At 38.4% G+C, this 20799-nt stretch overlaps 2 protein-coding genes across 5 annotated transcripts; one reads left to right on the top strand and one right to left on the bottom strand.

Moving 5' to 3' along the window:
• Window positions 1-43: 43 nt before the first annotated feature.
• ATP5MD (ATP synthase membrane subunit DAPIT) lies at window positions 44-5222 on the top strand. 3 transcript variants are annotated; one of them, XM_016154489.2, is made up of 4 exons: window positions 44-187; window positions 3546-3641; window positions 3721-3813; window positions 5126-5222. In XM_016154489.2, the coding sequence occupies exons 2-3, from the start codon at window positions 3555-3557 to the stop codon at window positions 3808-3810; spliced, it is 177 nt and encodes a 58-aa protein (XP_016009975.1). In that variant the 5' UTR covers window positions 44-187; window positions 3546-3554; the 3' UTR covers window positions 3811-3813; window positions 5126-5222. The 3 variants fall into 3 exon arrangements, with proteins under 3 accessions (XP_016009975.1, XP_016009978.1, XP_016009977.1); XM_016154492.2 differs by lacking the exon at window positions 44-187 and adding an exon at window positions 605-870; XM_016154491.2 differs by lacking the exon at window positions 44-187 and having other exon boundaries at window positions 2987-3641.
• TAF5 (TATA-box binding protein associated factor 5) lies at window positions 5210-18605 on the bottom strand. 2 transcript variants are annotated; one of them, XM_016154487.2, is made up of 11 exons: window positions 18013-18592; window positions 15828-16065; window positions 11906-12221; window positions 10982-11145; window positions 10742-10895; window positions 9975-10095; window positions 8981-9110; window positions 7721-7885; window positions 6918-7095; window positions 6573-6750; window positions 5210-6260 (listed from the first exon to the last, which is right to left on the bottom strand). In XM_016154487.2, the coding sequence occupies exons 1-11, from the start codon at window positions 18572-18574 to the stop codon at window positions 6043-6045; spliced, it is 2424 nt and encodes an 807-aa protein (XP_016009973.1). In that variant the 5' UTR covers window positions 18575-18592; the 3' UTR covers window positions 5210-6042. The 2 variants fall into 2 exon arrangements, with proteins under 2 accessions (XP_016009973.1, XP_016009974.1); XM_016154488.2 differs by having other exon boundaries at window positions 5213-6260; window positions 10742-10877; window positions 18013-18605.
• Between the last annotated feature and the right edge of the window lie 2194 nt (window positions 18606-20799).

Genomic DNA, 20799 nt, shown 5'->3' with positions numbered 1-20799 from the left:
ACCGCACAGGGGGAGGGTATTTACGGAAGCGGAAGGGCGGGACTTCGAGCCGTAGCCAATCGATGTCAAAGGCTGAATCGCTGAGGCCGATTGATCGCGTGCGGGGAAGGCGGTTTCTTCCGGCCGGGCGGAGGGGCAGCTTCGTAAGTTGAAGGACACAGCCTGCGGAATTCTTGCTTTTTGCAAGGTAGGTGTGGAAGGGAACTTGGGCTGGGACCTCGCTCCTATGCTTTGTGGCATAGGCCTAGGACCAGACCGTTCCTGATCTGGGAACATCTTGACGGCTTCGCTTTGGGGGACGAGAGCGGTGGGGAATGGAAAAGGACTTAGAGATCACGAGGGCCGGGGCGCGAGGGATCGGATAGTGGCTGGGCATACTCGGAGCGAGGCGTGTAGGTGCCTCCAAAGGCTCCCATAGCTCCCGAAGACCCTTAGATTGCATTTTCCATTGGAGGAAAATGAGGCCCGCAGCGAAGTAAGTCTCCCAAGGTCACCCAGTGACGTAATATTGGATGAGAACCTGGGCTTCTGACCCCACCTCTAACCGAATTAACCTCTTTTTCTCTGTATGCCCACAGCAGTTTGTTTACACTGAGGTGTGCTAAGGAAGCTGCCCAGTCAGGCCTCCTTTAGCTAGGCTGCAGCCTTTGTCAAAGCGAGTGTTGCGTGTGGCCCGGCCCCTGCAGTTCGCCAGGCCCGCGGTAAACCGGTTAGATTTTTCATTTCACTATGTTCTGTCAACTGGAAGGCCTTTCCTAGGAGGGAGCCAGAACAGAGAACTGTAAACTGGAAGTTCAGGAGGCTGGTTTTTGTACCTGAGCGACTCTCGCTCATTTTTGCCTCCTTGACTACGTGATCTCACCATTCCAGGTAGGTGCCCAGTCATACAGGAAGACACCAGTATTGACAAAGTAGCCAAGGCAATTGAGCACTTTGGGCTTTTTCTGAAATGCAATTTTACAAGGGAAGAGAGGCATAGAGGAAGAATTAATTATATTTAATAGCTATTTGCCACTAAATTAGAAACAAAAGTGAAGACCCTGTTGCTTAGACATTCCCACAGGCTGCTATGTAATAATTAGTGTAATTTATTCTTAGATAATTTTCTCCTTCATTAATATGCTTTTCTAAACCTAAACATGACTCAAATAGAAAGCAAGGTTCAGTTCAATTATCCTACAGAGGCACTCAACAGTTTGTTGAAGAGCGCATACCTAAGTGTTTCCAAGCTTTGCTTGCATTGTTTATCTCACCAGCAACATCCCACTTTTCACTCCGTTTCATCTCAGCTTCTCAAGAGCCTTCTTTTAAGACCCAAACTAAATCACAGTTCCTATACCATTCTCTTCAGTCAGAATTAGTCCTCTGTGGAACATCACAAGCATCAGCCTTCTCATATTGTGTAGCAGGAAATTTAAAGCACCTTAAATTGTTTGAGTTGCACACCATGTCATCCTAAAATTTTCGTTAGGCTCAAGGTAATAGGGGTTAATTCCACAATGAAGTTTTTGTTTTCTGCAGGGTTTCTCCTAGAAACCTGCTTGATACTATGAGGTTCTAAAAATGTATCATGAAGGTGAATTGGGGGGTTGGGGGTAGGGGGAGTATGCCTTTAACAAGTTAGAAAAATGAAACAGTTAATATAAAACCTACATCACAAAGATTTCTTTTAATGGCAATTTTCCTACTTGGGCTGGACAGGCCAAGGCTACTGAGGGGGTCCAAGAAAGTTTGGATTTCCTTCATTGCTCTAAGAATGTTCTTGAAACATCGTTCAAAATGAAGGTCATTTGTCCAAAATTTTTATTGGCAATTCTATGCTCGGGAATGCCTCTGAAGGCCCTTGAATGGTAAGCAGTTGCGCCAGTTTCCATAGCAATGGCTTCCTCACAGATCTCTCCCTCTTCCATTTCATCAAGAACCAGCTGTATCACTGCCACTGCCTACCAATCTCGACCGGACCTCGACCGGCTCGTCTGTGTTGCCAATCGACTCGGCGTGGCGTCGGTCGTGGTAGATAGGTGGTCATACATACGAATTTCCAAGCATTGTTCTGGTGACCTTTGCATATGTTTTTGCTATTTTTCATTATAAGAGAGAGACATATCTTTGTAAATTACATAGGTACTATAGATAAAACTTCTATGAAAAGTTAACGAAATATTCTTCCAGGGTTTTCTGTTACTACATCAGAACCTGCATCAGAAACACCTAGAGGGCTTATTAAAACAGATTATTGGGCTTCAGAGTTTCTGATTCAGTATGCCTGAGGTGTAAGGCCTGACAACTTGCATTCCTAACAAGTTTCCAGTGATGCTGATGCTGCTTAGTCTATGGACCAGACTTTGAGAACCATTGATGTGCTCTATAATACATTATCCAGAAATAGGATTTTTTTTTTTTAACATTACACAAAGATTTTGTTTCCACTTTGTAATATTTCTATAAGGGTAAATTCCTGGAGAACAAATGAACCAACTAGATTAAAGGGTATACTAATTTTATAATTCGATAGATACCACAAAATTGTACTTTAGGAAATTGTACCAGTTTACACTCTAGCAGCGGTCCCCAGCCTTTTTGGCACCAGGGACCAGTGCTCCTATGAAAATCTAATGCCTCATGATCTGAAGTGGAGCTGAGGCAGTGATGCTAGCACTGGGGAGTGGCTGCAAATACAGGTGAAGCTTCTCTTGCTCGCCGCTCACCAGCTGTGCAGCCTGGTCCCTAACAGACCACAGACCAGTACCAGGCCACAGACTAAGGGTTGGGGATCCCTGCTCTAGGGAACAGAGGGAACACTTATTTTCACATTCTTGCTACTGCTGATTATTATCATAATTTTATCTTTGCCAGTCTCATTTTACATTTCTTTCGATCATGAGGTTGGTTTTCTTTTTGTTTCACCTTTTTTGTCCTTATTTATTTTCCCTTCCGTAAAATGATTAAAATATTCACCCATGTTTTCTTCCAGGATTTTTTTGGTTTCACCATTTATATTTAAATCTTTTCTCTATTTTGGTGTAAGGAGTAGGAAGGATTCCCCACTACTACCAATAGCTGCTACGTGTCAACTCCATTTCGTAAATGATCCCTTCACCATCTTCCCATGGAGGTTTTAAAAATTATAGGAGCAGTTGCAAGTTAAGCTGTTTAGTTAGTGATTACCCCTCTGAGAAACTTTGGAGTTTCACAAGCTCCAACTTTCAGCTAATCTTAAAACTGATTAATTCCATGTACATTATACTATGATACAGAACCAAGAATGAAAACATCAAGCAATATTGAGTCAGAGGGTGGACTTAAAGACAACGTGTTCTCTTCCTATGCTGAGCGATTTGGCATGTATTCTGGAGTGTTGTGTAAAGTCCTTCCAGAAGATTCTCTTGTCTTCAAGGCTTTTTCCAGAATTTGCTTGCTATTGCTATGTTGGGCAAGACTATACATAAAAAACATATTCACATGCGATGACTTTTCACATTTTTAAACATAAACTTGTTTTTTAAATTGCATCTGAACCAATTTATTGTTGCTTTCTTTCTAAGATTGAAATCATGGCAGGTCCAGAAGCTGATGCCCAGTTCCAGTTCACTGGCATCAAGAAATATTTCAACTCTTATACGCTCACAGGTAGAATGAATGTAAGTATTAATACCTTTAAGCAGTTATATTTTAGAATAATGTATCAGCGACTCCTGTTTACTTTATTCTTTCTTTCAGTGTGTATTGGCCACATATGGAAGCATTGCTTTGCTTGTTTTATACTTCAAGTTAAGACCTAAAAAAACTCCTGCTGTGAAAGCACCTTAAAAGGTAAGGAGTTGACATTTATTTAAAAGTTTGTAACTTGGCCATTTTGATGTTATGGTTTTTTCCCTGATTAAATTATCATTATTCAAAATTTATTACATACAAGAAAAAAATATTATACATATCCTATTACCCTGACAATTTTAGTTAACATTTTGGATTAATTTTGTGTATTTTCTTTGGGTTTCATTGGCAATGATTCATGACTGTTTTGTCTTATAACAAGTTTGTTCTCTGTTCATTTGAATGAGTGCTCACGGATATATGATTTTGCAGAGGAAATCTATTAGATATTTTTTAAATGGAAATAACATTACAATGCCTGATTTTGAGCATGAAGTCTATATCTGATTGTTTTCTTAGGCTGAAGTTGTTTCCCAAAGGATTGTGGGGCACCCACCTTCATGAGTTCTCTCTTGCCCCAATGTTGAATGTTTCTAGTTTTTGCTAATTTGACGAATAAAAATGTGTCTTTTTGATGTTTAACATTTTTTGCATTTACCTTTTTGTATTTTTATTAATTCTCTTCATGTGTTTTTCTCATTTAACATTGAGACTTTGTCTTTGTGAAGACCTTATTTCTCTCATATAAGCTTTTTATGTAATAATTATTAGCCAGCCTTTTAAATCAGTTGCAATTATATCTTTTTTTTTGCTAGTTTGAAATTTTTCTATAAACAGTTCTGTCTTTTCCTTAAAGCCCCAGACTTCATTTGCTTCTTATAGTGCTCCCAATCCCCATTTGTCTGTGCTGAGTGAACAAATATTTGTGTTGGCAGTAGATATATACAGAAAACCCAAAAACAGATCTTTTATCTAATTTAGGTCTCCACAAACAAAATTTTCCCTCTGCTTTTAAGAGCTTTTCCAGTCCTTAGGGGACTGCATATCCCAGAATGCAGTGGTACATGGCTTAGTCCTGACAAATACATAGTGTTTTGTTTAATTTTCCATGTTAGGTAGCTAACTTTGAGAGTTGTAAAATCCCCATCATACAAATGGAGAAATTGTCTCAGATATTACATAACAAATTCATACCTGTTTTCTGCTGATTAAAATGTTTATGTACTCGAATTTTCCAGTAGTGTACATTTAGGATCATACTGAATTGTGGGCAACTCTTTTGTTAAAGGTGGAGTGTTAGGTTAAATTGACTTTAGTTGAGAGACACCTTAATTTGGGGTGAGGGAGTTAACTGACTCCTTTGACAATCTGATGGATCTGCATTCAATTTCAGAGGGTTCATAGATAGTCTTGTAATTTACTGAATGTCTTAAAACATATTCTTGCCAAAACTATTTTTCTTTTTTAATAGGATTCTAAACTGTACCTCATCTGTTCATAGCTGGAGAAGTTAATGTCAACTCATCATGTGATACTCAATTTGTACAATAAATTATGAACCTGGAAAAGCTGGTTGTCTTTATTTACAAGATATCAAAAATATAAAAACTGTACAAAATGCAACAAAGGCAAAAAACTGGCAGTGACTTGGTCTGAATCTTTTAGTTTCCCAAAGCAAGGCTCAGTACTGGAGGTAAGCAACTGAAATGTCTGTCTGACTTCAAGTGTACTAGGTTGTGTATAGCCATTTTAGCTGAAGTAGAACATGGAAGCTAAATTTTTTCACCTGGTTTATAGAGTGGTTAGAAGCACTCAAAATCTAACAGATGTAAACTCAGGTGTCCGTGGATGGTTGTACTTTATCTGACTCTTCGGAACTGTAGTTCACCTTACTCAGTTATATACATTCCACTAGTCATGGGCCAAGCAAAGATATTGATGGATCATTTAAAGTAGTACTTGAGTGCCATACAGTAACTACATTTTTACAGCAGAAACATACATGCTCATAGAATTCTTCAGCTAAAATTCAAGATGGTATTATATTACTCAATCTGAATCTAGAAGATGAATTATTGAAATCAATTTTTTTCTGAACATAATAAATTAAAATAGGATTTGAACAGAAAATGCATAGTTTCCACACAATCCAAAGCACCATAATGTCCCCTCCACAAACATAATACCTCTTATTCAACTAACGGAAATTAGTTAAATGTGGTTGCTATAGAAATGTGGAACTGTCCTATTCAGATTTTCCAAGCAGCATACTTCCAGATCCATATAGACAAAACATTCTTTGTAGCTTAAATATTAATCACTGAGGTATTTGCTTTTAGTCTCCCTTTTTCAAACAGTAGCTTCCAAAAGGTCTTCAATACCGATGGTTTATTGTGGACTATAAGCTCCTGCAGCTAGAACCAAGTTTCTTCGAGTAAAATGGAGGTGTACAACTGGTGTTGATTTGGTCATATATGTTCCCAACAATAACTCTTGTGAATTCTCAGGTAAATTTATATGCCCAGTGGCTGTAGTAAAGTCATCAGTCTCTAAATCTTCAAATGCTTTGACAGCATCCCATAACCGTACTGTATTATCCATTGAACCTAAGGGAGAGTCAAAAGAAACCATTTATTAGCATCTACCATATTTAGCTTCTGACGTTTTGTCAAGTATGCTTTATGTATTTACTGTATATGGCTGGTGAAAAATCTAAACTTGATTAATAGCTCTATTCCCTCTAAAGGAGCATTTCAAGTAGTTTATCCTGAGAAGTCAATATACAAGTAAGATGACACTCTGGAATCATGGCTAAAGCAAAGCAAAACCTAAAACAGAACTTAACTTTGCAGTTGTCAACACTCAGTGTTTTAACATACTATTGACCCTTTACCACAAAGTCATTTCTAATCATTTACCTGATGCCAAAATTTCACCGTCTCTACTAAACCTAAGTGAACAGACTGTATCAGTGTGGCCTTTTAATTCTCCAACCATCAGACCATGTCCAATATCCCAAAGGAGTACTCTGCCATCAGTTGCTCCTGTCGCCAGGAATCTCCCATTGGGAGAAAATGTCAAGGAATGAATTGGTCCCTAGAAAAAAAGTCCATGGAAAGGGTCAAAAGTAAGGCTAAAAATATCTAAGAAAAAAAGACAGAATTTTTAAGTTTAGTGCGCTATGAATAGTATCTTTAAAATGGGTCACTGGTTAATTTTTAAAATATTTTTATCTCAAAAGCAACCTCAAGGTGTAAAAATACCTTGTGTCCAGTGAAGATCCTTACACAGTTCCCATTCAAGACATCCCAGAGCCGCACAGTTCTGTCTGCAGAGCCCGTGGCAACATAATTAGAATTTGGATGGAACCTGGTACAATTTACATCAGCAAGATGGCCAGCAAATATCCTTAAAGGCTGATAGTGGTCTGTAGCCCAGAGCCTTTAAAAATTTTATTAAAAGCAAAAGATAATTAATAGTTAAGTATGAAATGTGAAAATTTTATCCAAAATAAATATCCCTGTGAAATGTTAAGCTTCAAATGGGGCTCCCTGAGGGAAAGAAGGAATGATTAAATAACATTCTTAAAAACTTAAGTTGATCTAGTACAAACATTTTTTAATTTTATAATTTATTGAGTTCTCTGTATATGCCCACCCCACCCCCACCTCTTTCTCTTACCCCAACTCCTAGTCTAACCCATAGAAAAGTTTTGGCCATCATGTAGTTTCTCACCTGAGCTACCTCATCCTGAGCTTTTAAGGAAATGATGGAAACAAAGGTGCTACAGTGGTTAAAGACAAGGTTAGAATAGCTGATGGGAGGCAGACAACGTGTTAATAAGCTAACTTGAGGAAAACAGGGCTCAGGACTCTTGGCATAGACATAGTTACAGAGAATAATACTCCTTCCCAAATCCGTTTTCAGATAGGGGGCTATAAAGGCTGACATCCTCAAAAAGTTGATCCTGAATAACAGAAGTGAAAATCAGTTTGCCTGGTGTTTGTAATTCCCAACAAGAAACCATTCTGTTCTTAGAACAGACCCAGTCATAAGACGTTCTTACCGAGCTACTCGGTCGTGGCCCCCTGACACAAAATAATATCCATATGGAGAAAACTGTGTGTCCCAAACTGGATAGTTGTGTCCTTTATATCCCACCAAGCAAGTAAATGTTTGAAGACTCCACAATCTAACAGTTCCATCCTCTGAAGAGGAAAGCAGGTAGTTCCTGAGAGAACAGAAGGTAATATATTTGATTATCAGAGTAACTTTTAGTTGCCTGACCAGTTTCTCTGTACATTTGACTATATTAAATATAGCTGACATGCTACATTCTCACTTGCAATTTATACATGAAACACACAGTAGGTAACAAAAGTTAAAAATACTAACATTAGCCATGACACCCTACATCTACTGAGCAACTACTGAATGAGTTTAGATTATTTTTAAAAATCTATTCAGGGAAAAATCACAGTTCTTAAAAAAAAAAAAAAAAAAAAAGGACAATGACAAAAAGTATGGTCAAATAAGGTCAACCGAGAAAGGCTTCTAAGAAATGTGATGTCACACCTAAACAATTTTTGACTGTAAAATGGAAATGCTATTTTCCTATCCTGTATGAGTTGTTTAAGAATTTAAAAGGAAATGCCTTTTTTGACCAAAAAAAAAAGCAAAAACAAAAAACACTATAGACATGTGAATAAGACTCTACTTTTTTCATGGATAAATATAAAAGCTGAACTACTCAGAGTATTATAGCTTTCATTGAAATCAAAAGTTCCTCTTAAGTAAAAATGTATCCTCTGGCTAAACCCTATCAAACAACAAAAACCTCATTCTCAGAGGCTCATAAGGATGAAAATCTTGATGGATTAAAAGCTACTATCCAAGGAAGATACAGATGGTGTGATAAATACAAAATACTCTTCTTCAGTTGATAACTAATATGCCTTTCATATCAGGAATCTGTTGTAAATTTGAAGATGATGGAAGACAGCGGTAGCCACAAACCCAAAGAAGCAAATCAAACCCCTACTAAGATTATACAAAACTAAAGCTAATTTTTAAAACCAACAAACCCTGAAGCGTGCATCTTGATTCTGTAAATTTGGGTATATATTTTGTTGCTCTTTTAAACCGGCACCCCAAAATGAATTAGCAAATGGCAAGATTCTAAAATGGCAAGATAATGAATGACAGGCAGCCATGAGATTTTTCTAAGAGGAATTTTTGCAACATTTGCATAATGTTTCCAGTAGTTAACTTTTACATAATTTCAATATAATACAGTAGCGTTTAATTTTTATTGTTTGTACTTTACCTATCTGGACTGAAGCTGGCTCCATAGACTGGCCCGCTGTGACCATACAAAATCTTCAACTCACTTGCTGTTTTCTCATCCATGATTCTTTCTAAGACATCATCTGATTCTTTGTCTATTAGGCTAAGATCTAAAATGGTCCAGAAATACCGATTTTTAAAAGTACATTCATTAAAACATCTTAAAGCAATACATCACAGTTCAGGAGAACTAACATTTGAACAATTCATCCTATATACCACCCACTGTCCTAATGCCCCTAAGTTAAGTGATACTATCCCAATGTATAGGAGAAGAAACAGCTTCAGAACAGTTAATTTGCCAGAGTGTACACAGCTATTCAGTGTTGGAACTAGGACTGAAAACTCAAGTTTATCTATCACAATGTTTCACAAAAATGAAAACTAAAGAAATATTAAATTACTGAAAATGTATTATCTTGTTTAAACAAGTTAGCAAGAAGCTCTTTGAAATACTGACCTTATTTTTTTTAGCCATTTTTATGGCTAAAACAGAAAACATTCTCCCACTATTTAGTTTTTTATTTATTTTATTTTATTTTATTTTATTTTATTTTATTTTACATCTACAGCACCCGGTCTTTAGGTGGTCTCCCATCCAAGTACTAACCAGGCCTGACCCTGTTTAATTAGCCTCTGAGATCAGATGATATTAGGCGTGTTCGGGGTGGCATGGCTGTAGACTAAAGGTTTTTAAAATTCACAAGCAAACAATCAGAAAACGTTAGATTTTTAACCGTGAGGAGTTTTGTAGCCTAATCCCCTCATTCCACAGCTGAGAAAACTGAGGCCTAGAGTAATTAAACCGATCTCCTGATTGCCACTCCAATGTACTTTTCATTGTCAAGAATGTTAGTATTTTGAGGTAAAATCTAGTGAAAGTCAGTAAAGGTCACAATCTCTTGTGTATATTCCATGGAATCAAGATTGGTATAAAGTAATGAGTTTACCTCCTGACACGTCATCTTAGTTACCTGCTGCTTGTTTGACACTACGAAGCTTTTTGGGAGTCACAGACCACACTCTGACAGTTGAATCTGCAAAACCTCCAGCAATCAAACTAGAATCATCAGTGACATCCACTGCGGTGAGGCCCTGCCAAAAATTTTAAAAAAAAAAGAGGAGGCTTTATACTAAACAATACTGTTTTAGGGGAGACAATTACAATCACATCTTAGAGGATATATGATAGCTATTTTTCTTGTAATAGATCATCTGAGATTTTCTTCTATGAAACCAACTGCTCAAAATCACTTTCTTTGTGAACATGTCATCATTTACCTTCCATGCAAATTTGGAGTGCGTGATATGAAGCAAATGTTAATCATTTCTGCACTTTACTAAATACATCCTCGGCAGCCTATTATAAAGAGCCTATAAAGGAATGTAGAAATCTTAATAAGAAATACTAAGTTTATCTAAGTACTTAAACTAATGTCAATAGAGATGAACTACTCAGTTTCTTCCTCAAAGGCTAACAGACTTCTAATTAGTGAAATGAGTAGCACATATACGTAAGATTCTGGTATCTACAAGTTCCTAAGTTCTTTTAAACATTGTCTGCTATCTTTTCATAGCAGTGTTTAATTCTCCTTTCTTAATGGCTGTCTCTAAGCTATATTTATATGAAAAGTTTAAATAAGAAAATCTATTTCAGTTAATATATTTAAGTTTCTTTTAATGGTAAACCACCATTTTGACATGATTTACCAAACAGAAATTACCCAATTATTTTACCAACCTGGTAAGCATTAAGGAATGTATAGAAACAAATGGAGGGTAAACAATCTGGCCCAAGGCGCACTCGTTTGGTGGTTTCTTTCATATTCATTATCTTATCCAACTTATCTGAATCTTTCAACTCAGGTAGAGGGATTCTGTGAAAGAAAAACAGACTAGAAATTACTCTATTAAGAAACTTGAACCCTATAAAACACATCAGCTTATATCTCCACACGTGTTCCTGAAGTTTTTTCCTCACCTGTTTTGAGGCGGAGCATTGGGATCTTGTTTTTTGCTTTTGGATCCAATACTATCTTTTTTAGGCTTCTTCTTTTTAGGTTTTCCTTCTTCATTTTCTCCTTCTTCATCTTCATCATCCAAAGGCACCTCAATTTCTGGCTCTTTCAATAAACCAAAAAATACCTACAAGTGAAAAGAGCCAATATTTTTTAAATTAATCTTTTTGTTCATTAATACATCTGTTTCATATCTTGACAAAATGAATCACAATTATAATATAGTAATTTATATCTTAAAGCAGATTCTGTACTTGTCTACCCAATAGCCTATCTCCCCCTTTTCCTTACTAACAGAACCCTGATTTTGTTGGAGCAGCAATATGCTTGGTTCAATAATTTCTGTTTCTGGGCTCCCTTGCAGCTAGGAATGGTCATATAATATCATTCTGGTCAGCTGATATAGACAGAAATATACAGGATACGGTTTTAGAAAAAGTACTGTTTTCCTGATAAAAAGGGAGAGAGAGTCAGCAGGAATATGCCTTTTGTCTTCCCCCTTCTGCCTTCCTGGAATGCAGTTGCAATGCTGGAGCTGCAAGAGCCATCTGGGAGCATAGACAGCCACATTCTAAAGATAGTGGAGAAGAAACTAGGGTCATTGGCATTGTGGAGCCCTCATGCCAGCCCAGGAGGGCCTTTCTCTGTAATTCATTTTGTGTGAGGAAAAAACCCTACTTGTTTCAACAATTGTAGTCAGGGTTCTGTTAAATGCAACTATTCCCAAATTCTCACTGATATATACACCATCCTTAGAACATGAAACTTAGTATACAATGTAAAATTATTCCCAAACTAGCTATAAGAAAAATGTGTAAATCATGTAGATGGAAATGCTACAAATTTTCATAATCTGCATTACATAGTTCTTAGGTTTATTCCCATACCTTTGATTTGTTTGCCTCTCGTTTAGCCTCTCCTGCCAAACTTCCCACCATCGCATCTATCTGTTGCTTACTACGCGGCATCCCATCAAAGATGTCAATGTAGAGGTGCTCCTGAACTATGTTCCATATCTGATTGTTCTGTTTCTCCTGAAGATGCCTCTTCAAGAGTTGATACGAGTCACGTGAAATACGAAGAACAAATTTACTTGTTCGAAAATCCAACATGGTCTCATTCCCTTTCATGTGTTCCTTTTTGGTAAGACTAGATAATACTCGTAGGTCATCTTGGTAATAACATTCCTGATCTCCATGGAACCTGTTTTAGTGATTTTAAAAAGTCATTTTTCAATGTAATTATTACGGGATCTGCCTCTCCCCCATATACTTATAAACATACCAAAATATTTTCAATGTAGTTGTCTAAATAATCCTGGACTAGGCTGTAGGATCAGAAATGAGTTCATTTCAAAATAATTACAATTTGGTTTCTGAATTCACCCTTAAAATGACCACAATTAACTCTCTAATGAAATATATCATAAACATTTTAAGAGAATTAGAAATAAATACCAGCAGTGAATGAAAGATAAGATGTTACCATTGGTAGACAGTCTCTTTTGAATACCGCCATTGGTAGACAGTCTCTTTTGAATACTACCATTGGTAGACATTTGAAAATGTTAAAATCTTTGCTTTATTAAATTTTATGTTCTCTCAAAACCCACTTTTAAAAACTTTTTTATGGAAAATTTCAAACATACAAAAGTAGAAATTAATATAATGAACTCAATGTACCTGTCACCCAGCCTCTCAACAATAATCAATACATAGCATAAAACCCACCATTTTTAATGATTTCTTATATTCTTAATACCAGACATACTTGTTAAACATCAGTATTTTAATAACACGAGTAAAGAACAAACAAATGTTGATACCAAAGAATGAGCACTTCCATTTACTCACCATCACCAAAGGCAAGTAAATAAAGCTTTACAGCCTTGTGGACAATTAGTAAATTTAAATGTTACTTTTTGTGTACAAATCCTAATTTTTCTAATAAAGTAAAATTAAAGATCATATATTTGGCACTAAGAGCAGCAAACAATGCAAAACATTTATAAAACAATGCCTAAACATATTAGGGCCTTAACTCTGATAGACACATAACCAATAGATTCCTAAATTGTGACCTGTGTCACCCTATTATTACTCACAAAGACATGAACTGTGGTGACAGAAAGAAATATAACTATGAGAGGTGAACACACAGTGTAAAAATATATATATATATGCCTTACTGTTAAGGAGTACAGTTGAAACTTACTGGATTTTGTTAACCAATGTCACCATAAAAATAAATACATTTAAAAAATACAAAACGAATTAATTTTTTTTTAAAAAAAGACATGAACTAAGGGTTTTCGTCTAAGATTTGAAAGAAATTAGAAATATTATTCTCTTATTTTTTGTATCAGTCACTGCCCATAACCTCATCTGAGCACTGGATTCAGACAAGGGTTGAGACTGTTCATAACAAGAAGACAGAGTCCCCTATGATATTCAGCTTCTTATGTGAGATGGCTATACCATGAGACTGGAAGAGAAAGAGGTTTACTGATGCAATACCATTAAAAACTTAGCTTATGGTAGAAGTTCCATCATTATCAACCTTACTTTTTTCCTTTTCAAAAACACTGACAGAACATTTGCTCTACATGCCTTCTATTACGCATCATGGAATAATGAATGAATATAAAGGCTTAAAAGCCAGGAGTCCCAAGTTCTATTATTCCTCTATTTCCACTACCTGTGTTATCTGACAAGTCCTGGCTTTTGGGTCTATTGCTTGTACTAAATTAAAGAGCTCTCAAACTATTAAGCACTGCCACTTTCATTTCTTTCTTTCTTCTTCTTCTTTTTTTTTTTTTTTTTTTGCTGGATGAAAACCTTTTATTCTGGTCAGGCTGCAGGATTCAGATATAACTACTTCCCTTCTTCAACACTTTTCTTTGGCTTCTATAACAACACTCTCACGGTTTCCTTCCTACTTCTCTGGCCTCTCTGTTTATAGCTCTTCAAATGTTAGAGATACTAGCCTTCTCATTGACTTATTTTATGACCCTCACTGACAATCTCATCCATATCCATCAATACTGTACACAACTCCAATTTATAGCTCATCTCTACCTCTCCCCTGAGCTCTAGAGCCTTATATATCATCCACCTAACAACTTCACATTTTTAAATAAGTCAAAGGCATATTCAAATCTGAATTCGATTTTTTCCACAACCTGACAAAACAGGTCCTTCCAGGGTTTTCTATTTCAGTGACGAGCACCCTTATCTAGCCATGGGAGCTAGAAACCTAGTGTTTATCAATGATACCTTCATCTCTCTCACCTCCATATCCAATCCATCACCAAATGCCTCACCAGTATGTTCACTTCCTTTCACCATCACTATCACACCCTAATCTAGTGTTTCTCAACAAGGGTACTATTGGCATTTGGGGCAGAACAGTTTTCTGCTTAGTGAGACTACCTGCACAGTAGAACATTTGGTATCTCTTAGGCACATGCTCCTCCCCCCTACTCTTTATGACAACCAAAAACACCTCCACACATCTGCAGGGGAAGGAGAAATAATATCATACACTGCACCATCACCATCACCTCCCCTCACCAGCTGAAAACCACAATCACCTCCAAAACTGGTTTGTCTATAGTCACTCTGTCCGACCACCACCGTCTGTTTTCCCCCACTGCATAAAGATCCTTTCAAAATGCGAATCTAATAATGATAAGGTCCTTCAACGACTTCTGTAGCAGAGATGCCTCACTGTCCCCAAATATTCATTTTTTTCCTTCCTCTACAATAGAACACCTGAATATTAGCTGAGTACAATGGCACCTAGGTAAATAGCACATTCCTACCTTTCTTGTAGGCAGGTGGGGCTGTTGACTAATGACATAAAAAAAGAAAAAGTGTGTGCAGCTTCCAGTAAGGATGTGTGCCCTCCCTGTTAACTATAACAGTGATGTGACTGCTTAGAGACAGATAGCCATCTCATGCCACTGGTGGAAGTTGCATGAGAAGAATGGTAGAACAACACGATCAAGACCAACTGAGTCCCTAATGATTAAGGACTCCATACCAGTCCTGGACTGCCTACTTCATGAGAGAAAGAAATAAACTTTTATCAGATGTAAGCCTCTATTGTTGGGGTTTTCAGTGATTCTCAGTCTATTCTAATCCTAACACAGTTTCCTATTGCTCCTGGGATAAGAACAAAAATAAGCTTTTATTTTATTTATGCCATTATTGTTTGAGTTTACAGTGAATCTCAGCCAAATCTAATCCTACCCAATACAACCCCCTACTTATCTTAGCATACAAAGACCTTCAACAAAGCCTAAGATCCTGTCTATTCCAGCCCCTAACCAGCTGTTCAGCTTCACTTTGAACTACACCCCACTCCCATACTCTGCTCCAGCCACACTGCTCTTCTTTCATCTCTGTATCTACCATGATCCCTATCACCACAGAGGGCCACTTTCTCTGGGAGCCTTCCCTGACTTCTCTAACCAGATCAAACTCATTTTAGATTCTCGAAGCATCAGGAACTTCTCCTTTATAAAGCACTATTTAAGTTGTAATCTTATATTGTGTGGTCATAGATATGTACACACTACATATATATTTATATACACATAGATACTAGATCAAACTCCCCATTTTAGATTCTCATAGCATCAGGAACCTCTCCTTCATAAAGTACTATTTGAGTTGCACTCTTATATTGTGTGGTCATTGATATGTATCTACTACATATTTATATACATATAGATACACTATATACACACACGTGTAGATATTCACACACGTATATGTGCTAAAGATATATAAAAAAATGACATACTTTTCAAAGAATGATTTTGCTTCATTCTCGTGTTGATTGTAGACCAGTTCCAAGTACATATGTACAAACAAAGGATAAAAGAGTTGGGATAACTCTGCCCGATGGCAGTCCAAGGAACATTCAATGAAATGTTTCAGTCCACTATAGTATTCTTCATACATTGTGGGGTCTCCTTGTTGGTTGTAAGCTGACAGCACAGCACTGACATCCGGCTGGTCTTCCACAGCTACACTTCCAACTGTTTAAAAAATGAAAAACAACTTTCAAAAAAATGCCCTGATATACATCAAGTGACTAGGGCTGTTTTGTTAAGGTCCAGAGTTAAATTGCTTCTTAGATTTTCACTTTGTTTCAGTCACTCATCCAAAACTTCTTCAGCTTGTCAGTATCTTAAAATTTTCAAATCGATAACAAAAGATACAATATTTTCCCTTGAGCTACCTTATTGTAAAGAAAAACTTCATAAAGCATGGATGTGTGAATCAAAAACTATACCAAACTCCTCTGAAGGCTTAGTGCAAATTGCACCCACCACCACCAAGCCATGGCCTGGAGCAATATCCCTCTCTGAGCTACTTAAGTACTTTGTATACCTTTTCTGTAACATCTGATCCTTCATCTGTGTACATCCCTCATTCCTCATAAAATGTAAGCATATTAAAGGGTGGAAAGGACATGCCTTATTTATATTTCTAACAAATATGCTTAAAATGATTTCCAGAACCACCATTTCCAGACAGAAAACGAGTATTTATTTTTAATATAGCAATACAATGAAATAGCTGTCAATTGAATCAGCTTTATTGTTGAAATTTTAAAATTGCAATTATAGTACTGTTATGTTCTTTGCCACGCAAATAAAAAAAGATAAATTCTTTTGGTTACTCTGGTGGCTGTTTCCTCCTCGGTGGTTTCTGAGTTATGATCTAAAATATAGGTCAAGTTTCTGAAGAGATAAGAGATTATAAAAAAAAAAATGACCAACGACATACTATATTTGTCTTACAGTTCATTCACAAAATTCAGCATTCAGAAAAGATTGCTCTCAATCACATTTTCACACACATATATTTATGGATTACATGCTACGTAGTTATACTTCACTTCTGACAATACTGCAAAGATTAGGTCTCAGAAAACAAATTAATTTGGCTAGAGGCTCTGTACTAGATAATTTAATTCAACAAACATTTATTATTGGCTCAGGATCACCTTTAAGACCTTATATGGGTATGAGTTTTACTGCATAGACTTTGTGAAAACAGTTGTTGAGAAAGGGGGGAGGGACCCTCAGATGTCAGGAATGAATACCTAGGCATAAATTTTTCAATGCAAGTCATTTTACATATTTCTAAGCCACATAATAACCCATTCAACAGAGGAAAAAACTCAATCTTAGGAAGAATAACTTAATCAGCATCACACAAGTAAAAGCAACAGAGACACAATCTCTTGTGTCTGGGTTCTGTCTAATGCCTAGTCCTAAATGAATGGTTCTCAAACTTAGCCACAAATCGATACCCTTTGGAAGGATTTATTCAAAAAATTCAGATTCTGAGGCTCCACTTCTACAGGGTCTGATTCGCTAAATGTGAAATGATGCCCAAGAATCTACGTTCCCCAAAAGATTTAACACTCGTGGTAGTCAGCCTGTATTTTGAGAAATACTGACCTTACTACACTATGCTCCATCACTCCCTGGCTGTGTGTCCAAAGCAAGTCCCTTGGCCTTTCTCAGTCTGTTTTCTCATCTCTAAAACAGAGGTAATGTCTACTTTACAGTGGAACTGTGAGAATTAGAACATAGAACCTAAAGCGTTTATAGTACTTAACGTACGCTGAGAACTGTACAAATATTGTTAGTGTTAACGCAGACCTGCTTAAGGCTCGAGAGCCCCAATAAGAGTATAGGGGACCAAAACCTGAAGGTCCCCGCGTCTCCGAGCCCATCCTTCCCATACATCCCTCTGCTCAACAGCTCTCAGCCTCTCGCTGGAACTGACAGCTCTGGCAAGAGGATTAGACTGCGCAGCCGGCGCACTACAGAAAGGGGCGGGCATGTGGCCCTAGAGGCGGGCCCAGGAAATTCAAAACAAGCCCGCAGAGGAGCAGGCCTGCCAGCCTCGGCACTGCCGGCTCGCTCCACTTCGTGCTGGCTTTGCCTTCCCGGGACCCCACGGCTCACCTTTCCCCGGAGCCGCAGGACCTGTTGCTGAGCCGGAGACGGCAGTAGCCCCTGAAGCACCAGTGCCTGGAGGGTCGGGGGCCGCAGGGCCGGGAGCGGAGGCTGTGACCCGGCTGAGAAGCGCGTTAGCCGCCTCAGCGCCGGCGCCGTCCACCTCTCCCGGGGCTCCGGAGCCCGCCACTGCCTCCTCCAGCAGCCGGGCCTCACGGCGCAGCGCCTCTTCGGCCTCGCGAAGATTGCTCTGCCGTAGGAACTGCAGCACGGCCAGCAGAGTCTGTCGGTCGTGGGAAGCGCCGGCCTCGGGAGCAGCGGTGGGCGCCGGGGCTGCTCCCGCCGGGGCAACGGCGGAGACAGCCGCCGAGGGTTTGGGGGTCCCACCATCCCCGCCAGCCGACGACGACGCCGCAACGTTCCCGCCGCCGCCGCTGCTGGGGCCATTGTTGGTAGTGCCGCCGCCACCTTCGCCAGCGCCGTCCCCCGCCTGCGGAGGTAGCAGCGTCGGCGGTCCCTCAGGCTCTAACTTGACCGCCACCTCCGTCTGCTCCTCCGCCAGCGCCGCCATCTTGCGGCTGAGCCACCTCGCGCCGTCAAGTGTGATTGCGTTTTCGCCACATGGAGGGCGGGGAGAAACATTTTACGACATCTTTGGAAGGCAATTTACGGTAGTAGGAGGGGCGAGAAAGAGGAGGAAAAAAAGAATGCGAGCGAGGGCAACTTTCAAAAGAGTGACCTAAAAGCCGGAAGTTGGTGATGGTGACCGCCTATTGCATTTGCCTGAAAATAATTACTATTTATTGCAGACCAGCTGTATTCAGGCAGTGGGATAGACGTTTTACATTATATGACTTTTAATTCAACAATTTTATAGGCTGCTATTAGCCTCACTTTACAGATGGCTCAACCGAGACCCAAAGAGGTTAAATAACTTTCCAAAGTCAAGCAAGAAGAAAGCGAAAGCATCAAGATTTGAATCCAGGTCTTTAACTCAAAAACGTATACCATTTGCCAAAGGGAGGCTTCTGAGATATCGGTAATGTTTTATATTTTGATCCGGGTGGTGATTTTTTCTTTCTTTTTTTCCTTTTTTTTTTTTTTTTTTTTGCAATTTTTACTTTTGTAAAAATCGAGCTGCGCTATTAAGCTTTGTGAACTTTACAGCATATCATGTTCTATTTCAATAAAAAGCTTTTAAATACGAGTTTCGTGATTTTTGAGATGTGTACTGTCAGTATTTGTGCTGTTATCGACTATTACAAATTGTAAATTTTATGTATTTTAATCATATATTTCAAAATAGCATACTCCATTTTGCAGTATGCTTCATAGGTTATAAAACCCTGCTGAATATTTTATCTTGCTTGATTCTCAAAATTGTGGAATAGGTACAAACCAAAAAAAAAAAAAAATTGAGCCTGGAACATGGGAAAGATGTTAATTTTGAGGTCTTACTAGCTTTCTTTGATCCTGATTACTACCTTCATGACCTAGGGCAAGTTACTTAACTCACTCTAGCCTAGTCGTCCAATTTCTAAAATAAGGATAATAATAGTACCTACCTCATAGTTATGTGAGGATTAAATGAGATAATGTATATATGATACTGTTACAGGAGAGTGGGGTCCTTCTCCCGGCGCATTGTCCAGATTCTTGATGTCTCAAAGAATTGAGCAAGATGCCAAAATACAGTAGGAAAGAAGTTTTATTAGAAAGGAAGCACAATCCCAGAAGTGGAAGCGGGCCTGAGCAAGAAAAGCATACCTCAAAAGGCCTGGTAACAAAAACTTGAGGGTCTTTATCCCTTTTTGCTGTGGGTGGTGACTTTTCTTAGAGGAGTGGGCTTCCTTGATTGACAACTGAGATTGACAGGACTCAGTTACGCATTATTTTGCCTTCTGCGCATCTTTGTTCCCAGAATTCAGTCTGTTATAATGATATTAATGAACTTCTGGGCATATGCATCATATAATAATGTGATATAATAAGACTCAGATGAGTTGAAGGTCGTTGGGTGTTCATTGTGCAGGTGGGAGTGACTGGCTTAAACTGGTACCTGAATCTCTGCCTACTGGTTTCTTTGTGTGAGTTAAAAAAAAAAAAAAATGCCTTCTGGCTTGCTTAATTGTGGGCGGATTAAGGTGGAACCCTTCTAAGATAGAATGACCTCAGTGTCTTTGCAGGCAGACCTGAAAACCACTAACTAACTTTATGCCTACCACTTCTCTAAGAGCCATGAACCCCCTTACTAGTATAGATGTTGAGGGACAGGAGAATGGCCATAGTCTCTGCCTACAGGGGTTTCATGGGGATCTTTTCCCTTTCTGCCTCAGTCAGGGTGGGGTCTTGGGTTTCCTGCTGAAGTGCCAAGGAAAAGAAAATACAAACTCGGTATTTAAATCATACATCTATTAATTTCTATTACTGATATGCCTATTAAGTGAGTAAAGGGAAACAGGCTTGGTTAATGTATTTCTTAAAGAGTAAAAAGAAAGACCTTGGGCTTAAAGTCTCCTACCCCCCAGACTCTAAGGGCCCTTCCTGGCTTTACACCCTTTCTACTTAACAATGGGCTGATGTCCCTTATCAATAGCCTAAGGATCTGAGTGGCCAGAACAACTATCAAGATTTGAGAGAGAGGGCCTTTTTCCCAAAGAAAGGAGGGAAGAAAACTTAATTAGGTTTACTAAAAAGATTAACTTTGCAAGAGATGTCCCATTTCATTTCCTGCTAAAGAAGAATTTTACAAGTCATCTTCCATCTCAATACCTAACACAAAAAGCTATTGGTTGT

The sequence above is a fragment of the Rousettus aegyptiacus genome, unplaced genomic scaffold (assembly GCF_014176215.1).
Source record: "Rousettus aegyptiacus isolate mRouAeg1 unplaced genomic scaffold, mRouAeg1.p scaffold_m13_p_6, whole genome shotgun sequence".
Classification (NCBI taxonomy): domain Eukaryota; kingdom Metazoa; phylum Chordata; class Mammalia; order Chiroptera; family Pteropodidae; genus Rousettus; species Rousettus aegyptiacus.
Note: the sequence above shows the minus strand (reverse complement) of the source record. Positions and strands in the feature narration are given on the sequence as shown.